This window comes from Molossus molossus, unplaced genomic scaffold (assembly GCF_014108415.1).
Source record: "Molossus molossus isolate mMolMol1 unplaced genomic scaffold, mMolMol1.p scaffold_m16_p_10, whole genome shotgun sequence".
In the NCBI taxonomy this organism is placed as follows: Eukaryota; Metazoa; Chordata; class Mammalia; order Chiroptera; family Molossidae; genus Molossus; species Molossus molossus.
Genome location: NW_023425345.1, coordinates 94205650 through 94224675, shown reverse-complemented (window position 1 = coordinate 94224675; position 19026 = coordinate 94205650). Strand labels below are relative to the sequence as shown.

General features: G+C 36.6%; 1 protein-coding gene across 1 annotated transcript in view; it reads right to left on the bottom strand.

Annotated features, from left to right (window-relative positions):
* ERC1 (ELKS/RAB6-interacting/CAST family member 1) overlaps positions 1 to 19026 on the bottom strand; it is a 489747-nt gene that overhangs the window by 118861 nt on the left and 351860 nt on the right. The window contains exon 17 of the mRNA XM_036251762.1: positions 7900 to 8044. Within this exon, the coding sequence (XP_036107655.1) occupies positions 7900 to 8044 (145 nt within the window). The remainder of the gene's footprint in view (positions 1 to 7899; positions 8045 to 19026) is intronic.

The following is a 19026-nucleotide window of genomic DNA, read 5'->3' as shown; positions in this document are numbered from 1 at the left end:
CAGTTTGTCCCCGGCCCTGGTGGGGTCATGTGGGTGGCAACCACTTGATGTGTCCCTTTCACTTCGATGTTTCTCTCTCTCTCTCTCCCCCTCCCACTCTATCTGAACAAAACAAAAAACATATATGCATTATTTATGATTCTCCAGGCCAACCTACTTAGCTTAGCTATCCTTAGTCCACTTATAATTAATTAATTCTTCTATAATGGAAATTGATAATTTGTTCAGAAAATATATAGTAAAGACTAAAATTGGTTTAGAGCTCTTAAAATAAGACAGATTGAGCAATCTAAAATTATGTGACAAATTACTGATAATTTTTTTGCTCAGTTTTCTTGTATAATATGAAAGATGTAAAACTTCTTTGCCAAAGTAGGTTGAAAAGTTGAAAATGCTTATGTGACAAAATACGTAGACATGCTGGATAAAGAAGCTGCAACAAAGGGAAGTCCCCAAGAGCCATGTTGTTTTGCTTGCCCTTGTATCACCAGCACCCAGGAGAGGGCCTGGCACATAGTAAGCACTAAATAATAATTGGTGAATGTTGCTAAATAAAATTAGAAGAATGTTTGGAAGATCTGTTAACAGCAAAAAATGTAGATCAAGGAAGAAGTTCCCGGTCAGCAGGGGAAGTCTCGAATTAACCAGCCCCAGAGTTCCACTTAGGAAGACTGATGTGGCAATGTAGGCTATCTATACTAAAGTACAGAACTGCTCTTCCTTAAACCTTTGATATCTAGGGTTGATTTGTGCTAGTAGATGATTAATGCCTTGACATTACCTTCTGTGAACTGGAACTACATTAAAATAATAATCTGTTTTCCTTACAGGAGGTCTTGTTAGAAACAAAACTGATGACAGAATTATGCAAACACACCAAAGAGGGCACATGAATGCTAAACATTACAGATAGCCAAATGTATGTAAATAAAAGATGTGAGGCTTTCCTGATTTAAAAAAATCTTTTAAAAACGCAACTGAATTTTTGGTGTATCCCCATAGATTTCCTGAGAGATGTCTTAATATCTCATCAATGCAAATAGTTGAGACCTGGAGGAGAATGGGAATACAGAGGTACAAAGATTCACAGATTTAATGCTGACAATAATTTTCATAATAAATTATGAATGAGAAATTAATATTTGATAAGAAAAGGTTAAAGCCAAAAAAATTTATATGACATAATTCAGAAGAAGCTATTGATTTTTTAAATAGCAACTAATCAACATTTTGGTCTTCTCATTATGAATTAACTGAATTATTTACCTAACTTTGTATTATCCTATTAAAGAAAATAGAGCATTGGTGATGGAAGGGAATTGGACTTTGGGTGGTGAACATACAATACGATAAACAGATGATGTATAATAGAATTGTACATCTGAAACCTATATAATTTTATTAACCAATGTCACCCCAATAAATTAAATTTAAAAAAACAAACATGTGCCTATAGAACTCAAGAGTTGAAAAGTTCATAGTGAATACCATCATTAAATGCTCAGTTTTCAGGGTAATCTGTGATTATGGAAAATTAATATTTCAGAGGTGGTTACTTCAGATTATTTTTAATTTACTTTAGAGTTTAAAGTAAAAGAGAGTTTAATAGTGAAGCAGTGAGACAGAGCGTAGTCTACTTCACAGGCAGAGTAGCTCCGATTATTTTTTAAAAGCATAATGATTTTCTCTCCAAAAAGCAACGCATCTGGAATAGCACCCAAATTAATGCAGTCTGAATCTCCAGTGGGTGGTCAGCTAAATATTCTTTAAGAACAACAGTGCTGAATCCATACCCTGAAATGATTCTGACTGGCTGTTCTGAGAAGGAGATGGTAATTGTTCGTTATGTCATGTTCACAGTTTAGCTGGTATCAGAGCTTAAGTGCATGATTCTCCTAACCCCATGTAAAGGTCAACCAGAGCGTCCACACAGGCTCCTTTCTGGATAGCAGGGTCAGAACACCTCTTCACTACCCATAGGTAGGGATCCAGGGACTCAAATTTCCCTCTATAATCACTCTGAATTTGAACAGTCTCCATATACTCAGGTTGGTCAAAGCTTTGGGGAGGCTGGCTCCTAGCTAGCTGGTGCTTTTAGTCGTGTTGTGCAGACTGCTCAAAGCAGGTGAAACTTGATGCGTTTCTGGGTGCATACTGTCTTACAGCATTTTTAGTCCCGAGAGAGTACTGCCATCGCTACATACGTAAAAGAAGCTGAATTATATTTTGTTGTTATTCTGTAGCTTCCATATTACTTCTCTTAGTAATTTGTAAAACAGGGACAAACATATTATTTCTTTTTGTTTCAGGTTCTTCACAAGCAGAAAAAAGGGCAGGGGTTGAAGTATAAATAAATACCTTTTTTTTTATATCTGATGGGAACAAATAAAAACTTGAAATAGCATTGTTTATATTCTAATTGCAACACAACCTTTCTAATGACCCATTTTCTGGAATTTCCACATAAGATGGTAAGAGTAAAAAGAGAATTAGGTTCTAATTCCACTTAATCTTTATAAAAAATTAGTCAAAAAATTTAATCTTTTGGGGTCTCAGGTGCTCTGTCTACATAATAAGATAATACTATCCATCGTTGTGGTGAGAATTAGATATATTGTGTAGAAAGTAACTGTGCCCTGTGAATTGTAGTCAATTGATAAGCGGTAGCCATTTTCATAGTTATTCCATTTTCCCGTAATTGTGAAAAGTTATACTGGTCAGGGATCTAAACAAGAGGCATGTATGCAAATGGAAAGGTCACAAAAACTAGAAAATGAGAGAAATAGAATGTATGCTTGGGAATTATAATTTTCCTAGTGATGACAACTTTGGACAGCTGGGCATTTATTTATTTTTAATCCTCACCTGAGGATTATTTATTTCCATTGATTTCATACCATGGAAAGGAGGAAGGTGGGGAGTGAGGGAGAGAGGGAGGGAGGGAAGGAGGGAAAGATAGATAGATGAGAGAGAGAGAGAAAGAGAGAGAGATGTGAGAGAGACACACTGATTGGCTTTCTTCTGCATAATCCCCGACCAGGGCCTGGGATCAACCTGCAACCCAGGTACATGCCCTTGACCAGGAATTGAACCTGAAACCCTTTGGTCCGTGGGCCATCACTCTAACTTCTGAGCCAAACCGAATGTAAGATTTAAGAAAGACATTTTAAAAAAATGCTACATTATAGTTGTAGTATTTTTTTAAAAATGGGTAGAAAAAGGAAGGATAAAAAAGTAGTACTGTCTTGTTCACCTAACTACTCCGGGAACTATGTTCTTCCTGAGAGGAGTAGAATACAATGTACCAGCTGTGGCAATCTGAACACGCTTGTCCTGTTGAAAATTAAAGTTATTAGACATGACTAGAAATGAGAGTGTGTCCCCTCCCTCAGAGCATGCGTCGCCTGTGGTGCAGTTCTCACCATGGAACGGCTGTTTTCAAAAGGGAACAGAAGTGGGGAGGCATCTAAGCGCTTTAGATTTGCTCCCTTATTTAATTTCATCCCACCCTGGGAGGTAGGTAATGCTATCCAAAATCTAAAGATGAGAAACACGATCTCAGAGAAGTCATCTGTCTAACTGGTAAAGGGATAGCTGAAGTAACAACCTCAGTCTGATTAGCTGACAGGCGGTTAACAGGAAGAAAGACATTTGTTTTCCATTAATATAATCTGGGACACAGTAGATGCTCAGTGAATCTGAAATGAATGGGCAAATAAATCACATAATGCAGGATGACTTGCTGAGGCTGTCAGCAGAAAAAGATGGTGAGGCCAGGGACTAGTACAGGATGGCTTTGCCAAATGGTTAGGGCAACCAGTATTCTAAGCACTAGACTGAGAACTTCTTTAAGGAGAATGTTGTGTCTTTATTCCCATTGTGCCTAGAAAATGTTGGAATAAAACCATCTATTGTCTGGCATTTAATCCTAATGCAGAGAATTACAAAACTGTAATTGTAAATGAGACCATCTGGATTCAAACCAAATCAGTTTAAGTTTGTAACCTTTATAATTTATAATGTTATCTTTGACTTTTAAAAACAGAAAAGAAACCATCTAGCTTGTCTTGAAAAGCCCAGCCTGGCCACGACACATCTGTATAGAGCACACAGGGGCAGAGCCAGACTTCACACTAACAGCAAATACAACATGAAGGTCATAAAATTCTAGAGGTGAAGAGAAGAAAATAATGCTGAGTGAAAGGCCATTTTGTGACAGCCACTGTGGCTAAACAGATTGTATTAATGCTTTTCAGGGTTCTATCAGTTTACATTAAATCCAGAGTAGGTGCTTGACAATCACAGTGGTGGTTTCTTCATGTCTTATAATCCGAACACCCTGGTTGGCACCCACCACAGCACATCTGGAGTTTGTTAGACAATCTTTAGTTTTTATGTTTTTCATTGGTCCTGGTTCCTTCCTCTGATGCAGCCTTTTCAAGTGCTGCTTTGCCATGGATGAGTTAAGGAAACAAGTTACCTTGGTGTGTGTGTGTGTGTGTGTGTGTGTGTGTGTAAATAAATTTGGACCATCTTAGAGGGAGACCCCAAAATCTATAAATCCCCTGCTGCTTCACCTCTTTCTGACACTAGGAATCACACATGAATGCCAACCGCTCATCAGGCAGTACCGGGTCCATTTATTGGAAAAACTGGTCAATGCTGACTGCTTCCTTATTAGAAAATGGCAACTTAGATTGAGGCACATTCCAGCAATTAAAGTACTAGAAACTTTAAATTAAAACAACATTGCTTGGCCAGTGTGGCTCAGTGGGTTGAGCGTTATCCCATGGACTGAGAAGTCCTGGTACTATTCCTGGTCAGGGCACATCCTGTGTTTGGGGCTCAATTCCCAATATGGGGCATGCAGGAGGCAGCTGACCGATATCTGTCTACAAACAAACAATGATGTCATATCCTTCTTCCAAAAGAGGATATCCTTGTCCTAAAGTTAGTACCCGCACTTAGAGAAATTAAAGAATCAAAATGTATTTGGTAAGACCAGTTCCTTCTTGCTCACAGCATCTCAGACACATTTATAAAAATTAAATTTATTGGGGTGACATTGGTTAATAAAATTAAATAGGTTTCAAGTGTACAATTCTGATACATCATCAGTATATCACACTGTGTGCCCACCACCCAAAGTAAATCTTCCATCACCATATATTTGACCCCATTTACCTTTTTCTAGCCCCCCTCCTTCTAGTAAACACCATACTGTTGTTTATGTCTATGAGTTTTTATTTGTTTTTCTTAGTTCATTTGTTGCTTTTAGTATTATATCCCACATGAGTGAAATCATAGGGCTCTTGATGTTTTTTATTTTGCCCTTTATTGATTTTAGAGAGAGAGGAAGTGAGAGGGAGAGAGAAACATCAATGAGAGAGAACATTGACTGGCCGCCTCCTGCATGCTCCCCACTGGGGATTTGGCCCACAACCCGGGCATGTCCTAACCAGGAATCGAACTGGCAACTTCTTGGTGCATGGGTCGATGCTCAACCACTGAGCCACACGGGCCGGCCGACTCTTGATGTTTTGTCTGCTTATTTCACTTAGCATGATATTGTTGCAAATAAGGTGTGGTACATAAATACAACGAAATACTACTCAGTCATGAAAAAAGATGAAATACTCCCAGACACATTTTGAGGGGGCAGATATGTGAAACTTTACATGGAAGGGAGACAGAAAAACACTGTTAGGAAAGACTCCTAAGAACTACATTATCTTTCTCCATACACAGATGATATCACTACAGAATATTCAAGGCATGTAGTTAGATGTAAGATATTAGGAATTTTTCAGTGACTCCTTTCTAACATTATAAATTCTTGTATTAATTGATATCATTCACTTTTACCTATTTGAAAACATACAGTCTTGAGAGCCAAGTATTCAAAAGCTACTGTGAATGAGATACAGTATTCTAGTCTGCTAGACATTTTATTTACTTTGTGTCTTAAGGTGGAGGGACCGTGAACTAGTTTAATCATGGTCTGTATTTTCAGGCATAACTACTACTTAAGAGAACTGATATTGCTAAATATATATACTCACAACCTAGTGAAAGCCTTTCTCAACAATATCTTCCTATTTCATATTATCAGTTCCCCTCCCTTTATTGAGGTATAATTGATGAATATAAATTCTACATAGCTAAAGTGTACAATGTGGTATTTTAATATATGTATACATTGTGAAATGAATACCACAATGCAGCTAACTGACATTTTCATCACCTAACACAACTATTTTTATGTGAGTGAGTGTGTGTGTGTGGTGAGAACACTTCAGATCTACTCTCTTAGCAAATTTCAATATACAATACAGTATTATTAACTGAAGTCACCATGCTGTACATTAGATCTCCAAAACCTTTTCATTTGTGTAACTGAAACTCTGTACCCTTTGACCAGCATCTCCCCAGTTCCCCCCATCCCTTAGCCCATGGCAATCAGCATTCTACTAATATTATCAGCTTTGATAAACCAAATTTCAGTCTTGAACTACCAGAAAGATGCCTTTAATAATAAGCATATTCTTTCTGTTCTACTTAACAGGCATCCAAATATTAGACGATGGCCTCTTTTTGTGACAAATTATTGTATAGGACAATCAAAAAGTTTTCTGTCACATGTAAATGAGCAATGGGTTGTTTCTTCTGGTCGTCTGTCTATTCTATACCATAGAAAAGGGACACCTTTTGGTATTTTTTCAGCTAAATCAGCCACATAAACAAACATAAAGTAGATTTCTAAGCAGTTTTAATACTAGTCTACAGATAAAATATCTTTACTGTATATTGATTCTTGTTAATTTGAACATTAACTATTATGCCCCAAATGCTATCAAATGATAACTGATCACCCAAAATAGAAAAGAAATTCCTTCACCTGAAAACCTCTTTCTTAGTCTGATTACTTTAGGCAGAAAAGCAAATCTAGGCAGCCTAACTGCAAAGAAAATGTGACCAAAAAAGCTGGGAACTATATTGGAAGACAGGATTGTGGAAGACACTGCAAATCATACAGGAATGGCCAGTGAAGAGCATTAATGATACAGAAAGGGACTCAGATTTAAAAATTCAGCTTTCTCCTTAATTTCAAAGAAGAATTTTCTCCCCAGTTTAAAAATTATGGTAAATATATATATAACATAAAACTTACCATTTTACCCATTTTAAGTATACAACTTCTGTCCGTAAAGTATATTTACACCGTTGTGCAAACATCATCAAAGGACAAATTTTTAACTTTTATTTTCACAGATCAAGGCCTTACAGAAATATTAATCATTAAATCTGGGGAGGGTTTAGGTTGAAAAAGAAAAGGGGAAAACTTGGCTCTTACCTTTAGAGCTTACCTAGCCCTGAATAATTGAAAATCGTCTAAATAAAAATATACTTAGTGCCTGCTGTAGTTGGAATCTGTTTGGATATAAAAAATAAGCCTTTTCCATTTCTAATGGGCAGAATTTCACTAATTTCATCCAGTCATTGCATTAAGTTAAAAAACATTCTCATCGACTTGTGACAGTTTCTAAACCAAAAATACTCTGCATTTCCTAGACATAGCCAGGTGTGTGAAGATGACAATCTCTGCTTATAAAGATTAACTATGCAATCTGCAGTATATGTACAATGCAATATATAGATGATGTATCATAGGATTGTACATTTGAAACCTATTTAATTTTATTAACCAATGCCACCCTAATAAATTTTATTAAAAAAATAAAAAAAGACGTAACAGTCCTAAAAATAGAAAAATTAATGATATACAAAGATCAGATGTCTACTATGAAGCACAAGACCTTAACACACAAGCTGGCGAAGACATGGGTAGAGCATGGTGTGAGAGCTGGCCCCACTGCCCCTCCTGGCATTTAACTTTACCTGCTGCTTGAGCTGCTGCACCAGACGATCCTTCTCCCGCTTTAGTGCAGCCACTTCCTCTTGGGTCTTTTTCTTAGAGGATGAAAGCTCCAAAAGAGCTATATTGGCATCTTTTTCACTAATGGCAGCCAGGAGAGCTTCTTGCCTGCGAAAAAAAGAAAATGCCAAAATTTTAATTTAATCCTCACAACAATTCTTTGAAGTTACTATTATTGTTACCCCCATTTTATGGGTGATGAGACTAAGGCTTAGTGAGTTTATATAGCTTGCCCATGTTGCTCTTGAAGCAGCCAGGAATCTCATTTGGGTTTTTCTGACTCTGTCATTATCATGTTGTTATACTGACATTTCAATAAAGAGTTCCTAGACATAGTTAAACCTAAAAAGTAAATAGAGTTAATGATTTTTTAAAAAGAATAATCTTATCTATACACTTTACCCATTTAGCTCATTTTTTATAACAATCAGTAGCTTCCATGCAAAATAAGGCATTATACTGAAAACATTTTTTTTTTTTTTCTTTTTTTTATCCTCACCTGAGGACATTTTTCTATTTTTTGTTCAGGTAGAGTGGGAGGGAGGGAGAGGAACAGAGAGAGAGAGAGAGAAACATCGATATGAAAGGAACACATCGAGTGGCTGCCACCCACACGACCAACCAGGGCCGGGGAAAAACTGCAACCGAGGTACGTGCCCTTAGCGGGAACCAAACCCGGGTCTCTCCGGACCGCAGGCTGATGCTCTAACCGCTGAGGCAAACCGGTCAGGGCTGAAAACATTTTTTTAAGATCCTCACCAGTGGACATGTTTTAAGTGCTTTCTAGAGAGAGAGGAAGGAAGACAGGTGGAAGGAGGGAGAAAAAGAAGGAGAGGAAGTAGGGGAGAGAGAGAGAGAAGGAGGGAGGGAGGGAGAAATGGGGAGAGGGGAGAGAAAGAGAGAGAGGGAAACATCAATTGGTTGCCTCCCATATATGCCCTGACTGGAGGGGATGGAACCCGCTTCTACCGACTGAGCCACTCAGCCAGGGCTGAAAACATTTTTATGTATAGAGTGTGTAACAAATTGTAAATGTTAGTAAATAGGATTTAGAAAATCAGCCATCTGTTTCTAGGACATTTGGAACATCTATAATTCTTTTTATCCCTTTAATACAAATAACTTTCCAGTCATGGCTTTGTTTGCCAATGATCTGCACACCTTGAAACATAATTAAAACTTTACAGATTCCTTGTAGTTTATCTAAATACTTTTTGGTGAATATGCAGCAGGAAAAGAAGGTGGGATTTAGTAGGGGGTGAACATAAGACATTTACAAAAGAATCAGAATGAAATTGTGAGCAATTACTCTCATTGTCTAAAATGCATTCCCCAATAGCTCATCTTTTATGTAAGTCATCTGTAAGAAGACAGATTTGATTTACAGGAACTATATATGTGACCTGAGCGTTTGACACAAGACAATGCTGAATCTGAGAATGCACTGCCCCAGTTTAACTTGGCTTCCCTTATTGTTAAGATAACTAGGCTTCAACAGCAGTCATATGGAAAAGGTTTAGTTTAACCACAAACTAGAAGACTATCTTTTGAATATTCTGACAAGGATATTTTGAATTCTGGATGGGCAGGTCTGGGGAACTCTGGACAAGAAGTACTGACAAAGGGAGGATGCAGATTAGTTTACATTATGGAAATGAAAATTTGTTTGACTAGTCTTTGCTCTTGGAAGGAAAGAAGATCCTCAGTGACCTCAGTATAACTTTCCACTGTCCCCACACCCTATATAATTCTGAGATGTGGCAGATGGCTTATCCCATGAAGCTCTAGTCAGCACCAAAGAGATAATGATAGTCTAAATATACCCACTGACCACTTGAAAAAAAATGTTAAGTGGTAAAATGAGCTCAAAGGTGAAGGAGTTCAAGATGGTGTCACAATGCAGTTTCCTGTTGATTGCTATCATCTGTTCCTTTTTGGGAAGCTCCAAGACTGACAAAGCTGAAAAGAGAAATGTGCTTTCTCAATTGGGGTACTGCATTTCTGTGCCCTGCTTGACACATTAAGCAGCAGGCAAAGAAAAGATGAATGAAAGGTAAGATTGTTCTATTCAATTAGATCTAGTCATGAGCACCTCTGTTGAATGCAAGATACAAAGGTGATGGGATCTCAGTTTTATTCTATGCTTAAGAAAAGCATCATAATATGGAACAGCAAAAATTATTCTATATTGTTGAAGCTTCTTGACTGAATTCCAAATACTTTTATAAACAATATGCTTGGCCAGCAAGTGTGGTACAGTTAATCTCTGGGATAAAATGTCATATTCCCCAAATGCAATATAACAGGTGACAATTCAGATTTTAAAATTTAAAACATAGATGTGGCACTGGGCGCTGAGCCACTGGAATAATGTCTTTTTAGTAAGAGTATACTTTGAAGTCTTTTTTTGTTTTACACACAATTCAAATAGAAATTTTATGTCTACTTATCTTTTATTGAGCATTGATAATATGCTATGGATTGCGCAGAATCAAACTTTCTCTCTTATACCCATGACTCTCACCCTCTAAAAATCCCCTAATAGCCCTGGCTGGGTGACTCAGTTGGTTGGAGCAATATCCCCTACACTGAAAGGTTATGGGTTCAATTCCTAGTAAGGACACATACCTAGGTTGTGAGTTCAGTCCCCAGGTGAGGCATGTACAAAAAGCAACCAATCGATGTTCTTTCTCACATTGATGTTTGTTTCTCTTTCTCTCTCCCTTCTCCTCTCTCTGAAATCAATAAGCATATCCTCAGGTGAGGATTAAAAAACAATAATAAACAAACAAAAATAAAGATAAAACTAAAAATCCCCTAATAGAGGAACATACTATCCTTTTCATTTTATTATTTATTTATTATTATTATTTTAAAAATGTTTTCTTTATTGATTTTAGAGAGAGAGGAAGGGAGAGGGAGAGATAGAAACATTGATAACATCGATTGGTCTCCTCCTGCATGCTCCCCACTGGGGATTGAGCCCACAACCTGGGCATGTATCCTGACCTGGATTCGAATCGGTGACCTCTTGGTGCCTGGGTTGATGCTCAACCAGTAAGCCACACCAGCCAGGCTATCCTTTCCATTTTAAAAGTATACTCTTGACACTGATTTCTACATGTGTATGTGCCTAAAAAGGTCAATTTATAGTCAAGAGAATAAAATGTTTTGATTACATATTGTACTTACAATCATGTAAAGTCTGGGTGACATCAGTATTTTTTATAGGTATATTAGTTTTTAGTGTTTTTTTGTTTTGTTTTTTAGTTTTCTGGAAAGGGATAGAAATAGCATTGTTCTTGAAATGGGCACCATAGGAGAGAACAAACTTAAAATTTCTGAAAGTTAGGCAAGAATATAAAAGCTAATAAACAGTAATACCATTTAACTTTTGGGGAATAAAAAAAATTGTCGTTCCTTTAATATATCTGAGAGAAAATACCATATGGAATAGTTGACCTTACGTAGTTAAGTTTTAAAGACAGCACTCAAAAGTGTCTAAACTAGAAAACTTTATTAAGAACAGATGGAATGGAATTCAGAATGAAAAAAGCAAATTGCAAAAGAATCTTATTTTAGTAGCTACCTACTCAGTGTAATTGCTTCTTTGAAAAGAGATATTTTCTGATAAAATTAATATGCATTCATTGAAGAAAAACTGAAAGATACAGAAAGCTGTAAAAAAGAAAACAAAAATATCAGAAATAGTTCTTTTTTAAATCAAAGTCAATTGCTTGAGATCTGGAATTCACTTATTCTAATTCTGATATGGTTTGAAGAAAATGAACCTTGATTGGGATTAATAATTGACTTTAAAAGGTTTACCAACTAAAGGCTATCCATAGAAAAGGAAGACTGGCTAGTGGAGCACATTCTGACTTCATTTCCCATGAGCCCCTAGGGAAGAATATAAGCAAATAAAATATATGGATGCCACAAACCCGCAGCAAAATAAAAACTGCAGTGCTTCTCCTGCCAAATTACTCTCCTTGTTCTGTGTCTTTTCCTCAGTTAAGAAAAATGGAAAATGTGGACATAGAACCTTTCAAAGTGATTAGAAATCCCCCACTGCATGACTAACATGCCGTATTACCTGCATAATCAGTAGGTAGTAGCTGAAATACAACTTTAAGTCATTAAAGTGGTCTATTCACTCTATCCCTGGTGCTTTAAACTACCAGAAGAGTTGAACCTGCCCTTTGACCTGCAAATTCTAATAGAATCAAGATGTCTCTAAAAGTATTCTGCTATGGAATTTGAGCTTCAAGAAATAGTAAGACCACCTCCTCTGTCCCTTTCCCAAATTTCAGAAACAGGAGGCAAAAATCCAAGGCAAATGAAGCTCAAAATCCTTTTGATAACTCCTGAATCCTTGAGAACAACACATTAACTTTCTTTCACTAGTCAATAAGAAACATAACCCTGTCCAGTTGGCTCAGCGGTTAAAGCATCTGATGCCTGCGGTCTGGAGAGACCTGGGTTCGGTTCCTGCTAAGGGCACGTACCTCGGTTGCAGTTTGTCCCTGGCCCTGGCTGGGTCGTGCAGGTGGCAACTCAATGTGTGCCTTTCACTTCGATGTTTCTCTCTCTCTTTCTCTCTCTCCCCCTCCCACTCCATCTGAACAAAAAATGGAAAAATGTCCTTGGGTGAGGATTAAAAAAAAGAAATATAGTCAATGTTGGAATGATGGTGTGTGTGTGTGTGAAATGTGAGACACAAAAGAAGTATGAATGAAGAGATATTACCAGTGTTTATTTTTCCCTCTTCCTCCAGCTGGGTATTTCAAATTGAATGATTTATTATCATGATTCATAATCCTGAAAACATCAGGAAAGAGATCAGATCAAAGCAAGAATGAGATCAGTAGCTTTCCACGTATTATTTATGGTCATGGACATGTACTCATAGTTTACTCTAATTTTAAGATAAATTTAAAATCTAGATTCTTTAAAAAATTAAATTTATTGGGATAACATTGGTTAATAAAATGATATAAATTTCAGGTGTATCACTTTATAATACGATATCTGTGTATACTCTACTGTGTGCTAACCACCTGAAGCCTGGTGCCCTTCGGTCACCATAGGTTTGACCCCTTTTACCTTCTTCGTCTTCTCCCCACCTCTCTTCCCTCCTGGTGACCACCATTCTGTTGACTGGATCTAAGGATTTATTTTGTTTATTTGGTTTGTTGCCTTTTGTTAAAATTCTAGATTCTTTTATTGATGCTCCCTTGATTCTGCTGCCTCCTTTACTTGTTATTTAACCAATTAAGTATCCAGAGGGAGTTATAAACTACTAGGATATCTCCTCCACTCTTTTAACTCATTTCCGAAGCCATTCTTTTGATTATTGTTTCTCCAAATTCCCTTACAGAGATCTCAGAGAGTATGGCAGATACATTACCTTACTTAAGCTCAGTGAAAACCAGTCTGTAGGTGATCCTTTGTGGGCAAGCCTGACTGAAATGACTGATACGTCAACCTTTGGTCCCTGAACATCTTCTGATCTCCTCTCTAGGTCACATTTATTTAGATACTACTAAGAAATATTTTTAATGTAAAATGTCAACGCTAAATAAAGTTTAACATCCACCATAACAAATTTCCCTTTCAATGTTAATTGAATCATCATATTCCTAGGTCCATAGACTGACAACATATAAATCACTTGATTTTTCTCTTTGCTCCCCACAACCAATTTTAAAGTTTTGTTGATTCTTCCTAAATAGTTGTTAATGAACCCAATGCCTTGTATCTTTGGCATGTTCACTCTCATAGACACTACCATACTGTAATCATGGATCTATATTATTCTTAAAACCCCTTCTCTGATTACCCCATCATTCTATACTGTCCAACTCTTTCAATCTCATTTTTATCAGGTTTCTTACAACACAAATGTTATGTCCTAATATTTGACAACCTATACTTTTCTATCTATTTCTTCCTTGTTCAGCAAGGCCCCTGTGTCACCGAGTTACTTGTTTTCACTTAGGTTTATGCTACTCTCTCTATCTGAAATGCCTACAGCTTTCTCTCCTTGCCTGACTACTAATTTCTCTCTATTCAGCATTTCCTTTTAGCAATAGATTATATTAAATAGACATTTACTCTATAAATGCCCTTCAGTTCTTCTATAGGTGCAGGGTCTCCTTCCCCAAATATATTACATTCATGGCTTAGGTCTTTAAATTTTTCTTTTGATGTTTTTATGAGTTTATTGGTATTCCAATTTATTTGCTTGCTAATTTTAAAATTAAATATTTTATTGTGGTAAAATATACATAACATTTACCATCTTAACCGTTTTTCGTTAATCCTTACCCAAGGATATTTTTCCATTGATTTTTAGATAAAGTAAAAAAGAGGGAAGAAGGGAGGAAAGAAGGGATGGAGGGAGAGAGAAACACTGATGTCAGAGCGACACATCGATTGGCTGCCCCTGCCTGATCCCAACTGGGGCTGGAGATGGAACTGCAACCCAGGTACATGCCCTTGACTGGGAATCGCATCTGCAACTCCTCTGTCTTCAAGCTGACATGCTAACCGCCGAGCAAAACTGGCCGGGATGACCATCTTAACTCTTCTTTAGTGTATGGTTCAGTAGTATATTCATACTGGTATGCAGCCAGTCTCCAGCACCCGTTTCATCTTACAACACCATCAGTAAGTATTTGAAGAGATTATAAAAATACTATGCAAATAACTTTGTTTTGAGTTGGGAGTATGTCCTTTTTAACGGTAGGATTGCAATATAAATAAAGAGATGAGACAGTAAATTATAAGTTCCATAAATCGGCATGGGCAGGAAATGCTGAAATACTATAGCAGACTAAGAAATCACTACAGGATGAGAATGGGGGAATAGAGATGGGCCTTATTTTGACAGAGATAATAAGAAAGTGTAAAAGCACAAGTCACATGTGAGGACATACTGCCTAACTGGATTAGATGGTTCCTACAGGGAAAGGAAAGAGAGAAGCTGAAAATGTGGCTTTGAATCAGAGTACAGATGGTCTGGAACAGCAGTAAGGGATAAACACAGGCTGTGAAATCCTTAAGTGTTCACACCAGAACTCAGTGGACAGAGGGTATGCAAAATGCTGAATAAGAAATGATTTAATTTTGTATATAATACAGAAGCATCAACAGTTCCAGAAAAGTAAAGCAAGGTTTTAGAAAGATGGTCTTGGAGGCAAAGAGGAGAGATCAGTTACTTCTGAAAGCAGAAAGGTCCAGATGCTACTGCTAGGGATGTATTTGAGTAAAATTCTTATATTACAAAAATTATTTTTAAAGAACAAACAATAAAATGCTGTCTGACTCCTGGATTCAAGACTCACAGATAGGACTATGATAACTTGCCGTACTATTCAATAAATATGAAACACAAGTATCACATTTAGGTTGTGATGTTTTCTGGAAAGTAACTTTTAAATGTCACCGACTTTAGTAGACTATCTTGGGCATCTGATTCCATGATGCTCACTAGGGTCCCACCTAGTGCAACATTCTTGCAGCAAAGCAGCCAGGCCTTGCACAGCACAATTTTGAATCCTCTCGTTTACTGCCTGTCTCATGTCTGTATCTCCTGAAACAAAACAATCTGAACCATATTAAGGAACACACTGACATGAGAATGGGTAGAAAAGTTATCTCAATATGAACTGACTTATTTTTAAGAAGTCCTTGGAAATAATAAAAATTGACATAATTAAGGCAGACACTGCTGGTTAGTTATAGCTCAGAGTAAATGAGGTTCACTGAACAGAATTTTGTATGGAAACCTTTATTCAGTTTTTCTAATCTTTTTTTCTGGAAAAAAAGGGAGCATTTTGATATATAGATTATGGCAAGTTTGGTGTGAGAGACAAGATTATGGCAAGTTTGAAAAACTTAGTTTTACTGAGATATTGATACTTCTGTTATGAAGCTTCTGCTTGCTTCCCAGACTTGCAAAAACTTGATGTTTGTATTTATATTTGTTCGGAAAAAAAACAAAAACAAGTATCTTTTCCATTTGTTTAAAAAGCATAAAAGTGAATTGTAATCCAATCTGCAAAGAAATAAAAAGCAGATCAGTGTTGCCAGGGACTGGATGTGGGGGCTGCAGAATGACTGGAAAGGAACACAATAACTCTTTGGCAATGTATTTTAGCTTGACTATGATGGCAGTTACACAGCATATACATTTATCAAAACTCACCATAGTGTACACTTAAAATGCAAGCATTTCATTGAATGTGCATTATAACTCAATAAAGTTATATTTAAATCATAAAAATTTTCTGAATAGGAATGTTGCACAGCAAACATTACAATAAGCACAATGTAATTTTCATTGCAGTAAAATATACATAACATAAAATTTACCATTTTAACCATTTTTAAGTGTATAGTTCTGTGGAATTAAGTATATTTACAATGTTGCTCAATCATCACCACGATCTTTCTCCAGAACTTCATCTTCTCCTATTAAAATTCTGTACCTGCCTAGCTGGAGTGGCTCAGTTGAGCATCATCCTGTGCACCGAAAGATTGTGGGTTCAATTCCTGAGCAAGGCATATAGCTGGGTTTCAGGTTCAATCCTACGTCAGGGCATGTACAGAAGGCGACTGATCCATATTTCTCCCTTCTCTCTCACACCTCACTCACTCTTCCCGCCTGCCCCGACACACCCTGGCAACCACCATTCTATTTTCTGTCTATGCATTCTAGGTACCTCATAAGTAGAACCATATAGTACTTGTCCTTTGTATTTGGCTTATTTCATTTAGCATAATGTCTTTAAGTATAATTTATTTTTCCAAATTTAAGTGATCTTGAAGATAAAAAATACACAATTTTACCACCATTCTCTAAATAAATCTCTAAAAATCTATCTCTTATTCAGTCAAGTTGGACGAGGAGGTGGTGGTGGGAAGAGCTAAATGCAGACGGACTGAACAGATGCAGAAAGGTCTGAGGTGAAGCACTGACGGACCAGTGAATGATGGCAGCCTCACTGGGGCCTGATGCTCCTTCTTGGTAAGTCTAGTTTCAAACTGTAATATATGGCTTTAGTGCTGCTAGACTGGATACAACTTAGAATTTCTGTGAACAATTTGCTACTTAATGTTAAATTTCATTTACTGTGATACTGAAAATCTGTTCAAGAAACCGGAGGTGATATTTATGAGTTCCAATATTTGGTTAAACTTAAAATAAATATTTAATTATAGAAAAGCCTGTCCAATCTTCTATAGGGCTATAAGACAATGACACCCTGAAGAAACATTAGCAACAGAATAAAAGCAGTTTGAAGATAAAAAGGTCTAAAACAAAGAAAGAACCTCATGGGGAAATAGGATGGCTTTCTTTTAAGAAATATTTCAATCCAGCTCCACTTCCATGAATATTCTAAATAAAATTGAGCTTCCCTGATTTTAAACAAGGTCCCAATAAACTCTGGACAGTCTTTCTACTCTCCATCTCTCTCCCCGCCCTGACCTCCTTGTTTCATACAAAGAGTCAGATACTAGTTTTAGCCCTTACTGTGCTGATTAACTGACAATGAGTAAATGTCTTTAAAAAACTACACCTTCAGTTTTTTAATGGATAGTCATTGTCTTATAAATTATATATTATGTGGTTCAATGTTCTAGAGTTTTGCTTTCCAGGAGGCACTTTCATAAAACAAATTTCATGTAAGTGAGATTTGTACTCCTGGCTGGGATACAATATGGTAGTGAGCCATCTTGGATTATGTGAATGGGGTAATACCCCTGAGACAGCAAAGCAACAGGGCAGGATGTCTCTGAAGCTCTGCTAACTTCACAGAACAGAATTACAATACCAGTTTGAACACTTACATGAAAAAGAAATAAATTCCTATGTGGTTTACTCTGTTATTTTTGTCAAAGCAGGTGAACATATATCCAAACTAGTTTTAAAAGAATGTTTTAAATCTGCTTAACATTTTGTACACATGAGGCGAAGTCTATGAAAAATCTATAAATAGTACAATAGAGAATATAACTGGAATCTAGAAACTAGAAGAGAAATGAAAGAAATCAGAATTAGCCTCAGAACACATTCTTTAAAAAAAAAAAAAAGGGCTAGAAGAGAAAGGAATACCTTGTAAGGATAACGTCTGCTCATTTGGTATGTCATTTTACTTATTGATTAGAATATGATCCACTCAAAATGTACAGTATCCATGTTAATTTGTAAAATAACGGCACATTATACCTTTATGTAAAAGAAATGCAGAACTATAAAATTAGTCAAATACCAAACTGTATGTAAAATACACTTATATATTATTCTCCATGTTTGAGGATTCTAGTAATGTATCTTTTATGATACTCAAATATGTAGAGACCAAACACTCCCTTCACTACACTATGTAGGTGAAACAGTATACCAGAAAGGAAAACTATTATTTAGGTACGAGGTTTAGACTATATTCTCTATAGTCACAGTTCATTAGAGTGAGTTGTCTCCAACTCTGGTTCAATGGAGAAGTGATCCCTGGATTCTACCTAATGACCACCTATTTCCAGAGAGAACTCATAAAAATAAAGAACATGTGTTTTACTTGATTGATTGTTCAGGCCTTCACCATGCTACAATCACTGATGCACATCTTAAAAAGAAAAAAAAAAATGTCTACTGAGTCTACTGACACTACTTTCTCCTAAAGCTCCTATGCCTTTTCTTTTCCCCTCCTGGTCAAAAGAATTTGAGGACTCCAATATAGTTCTAATGACAGTTTTGGATTCCTGATTTCCAGACAGCAGAACAAAGACCTATGTTTCCTTCTCCAGAAAATCACTCCCAAACACCAGGGCAACAAACAAACCCTATCTTTAATGATGTAAGAAAAGTTCTGTTATGACAAATTATAATATAAAAAGAGAAAATGGATAAGGAAATTTTCAGCACATGAAAATCAATCCAAAGTGCCTATGAAATGCCTATGAAAGGGAAGTAGATTTACCTGAATCCAAGAAGCGGTCAAGAATAATTAGGTCAATAGCTGTGGCAAGCTGCATAACTTAAAATAAACGTATCGACTTGTTTTACAAACAGTAGTTCTCAA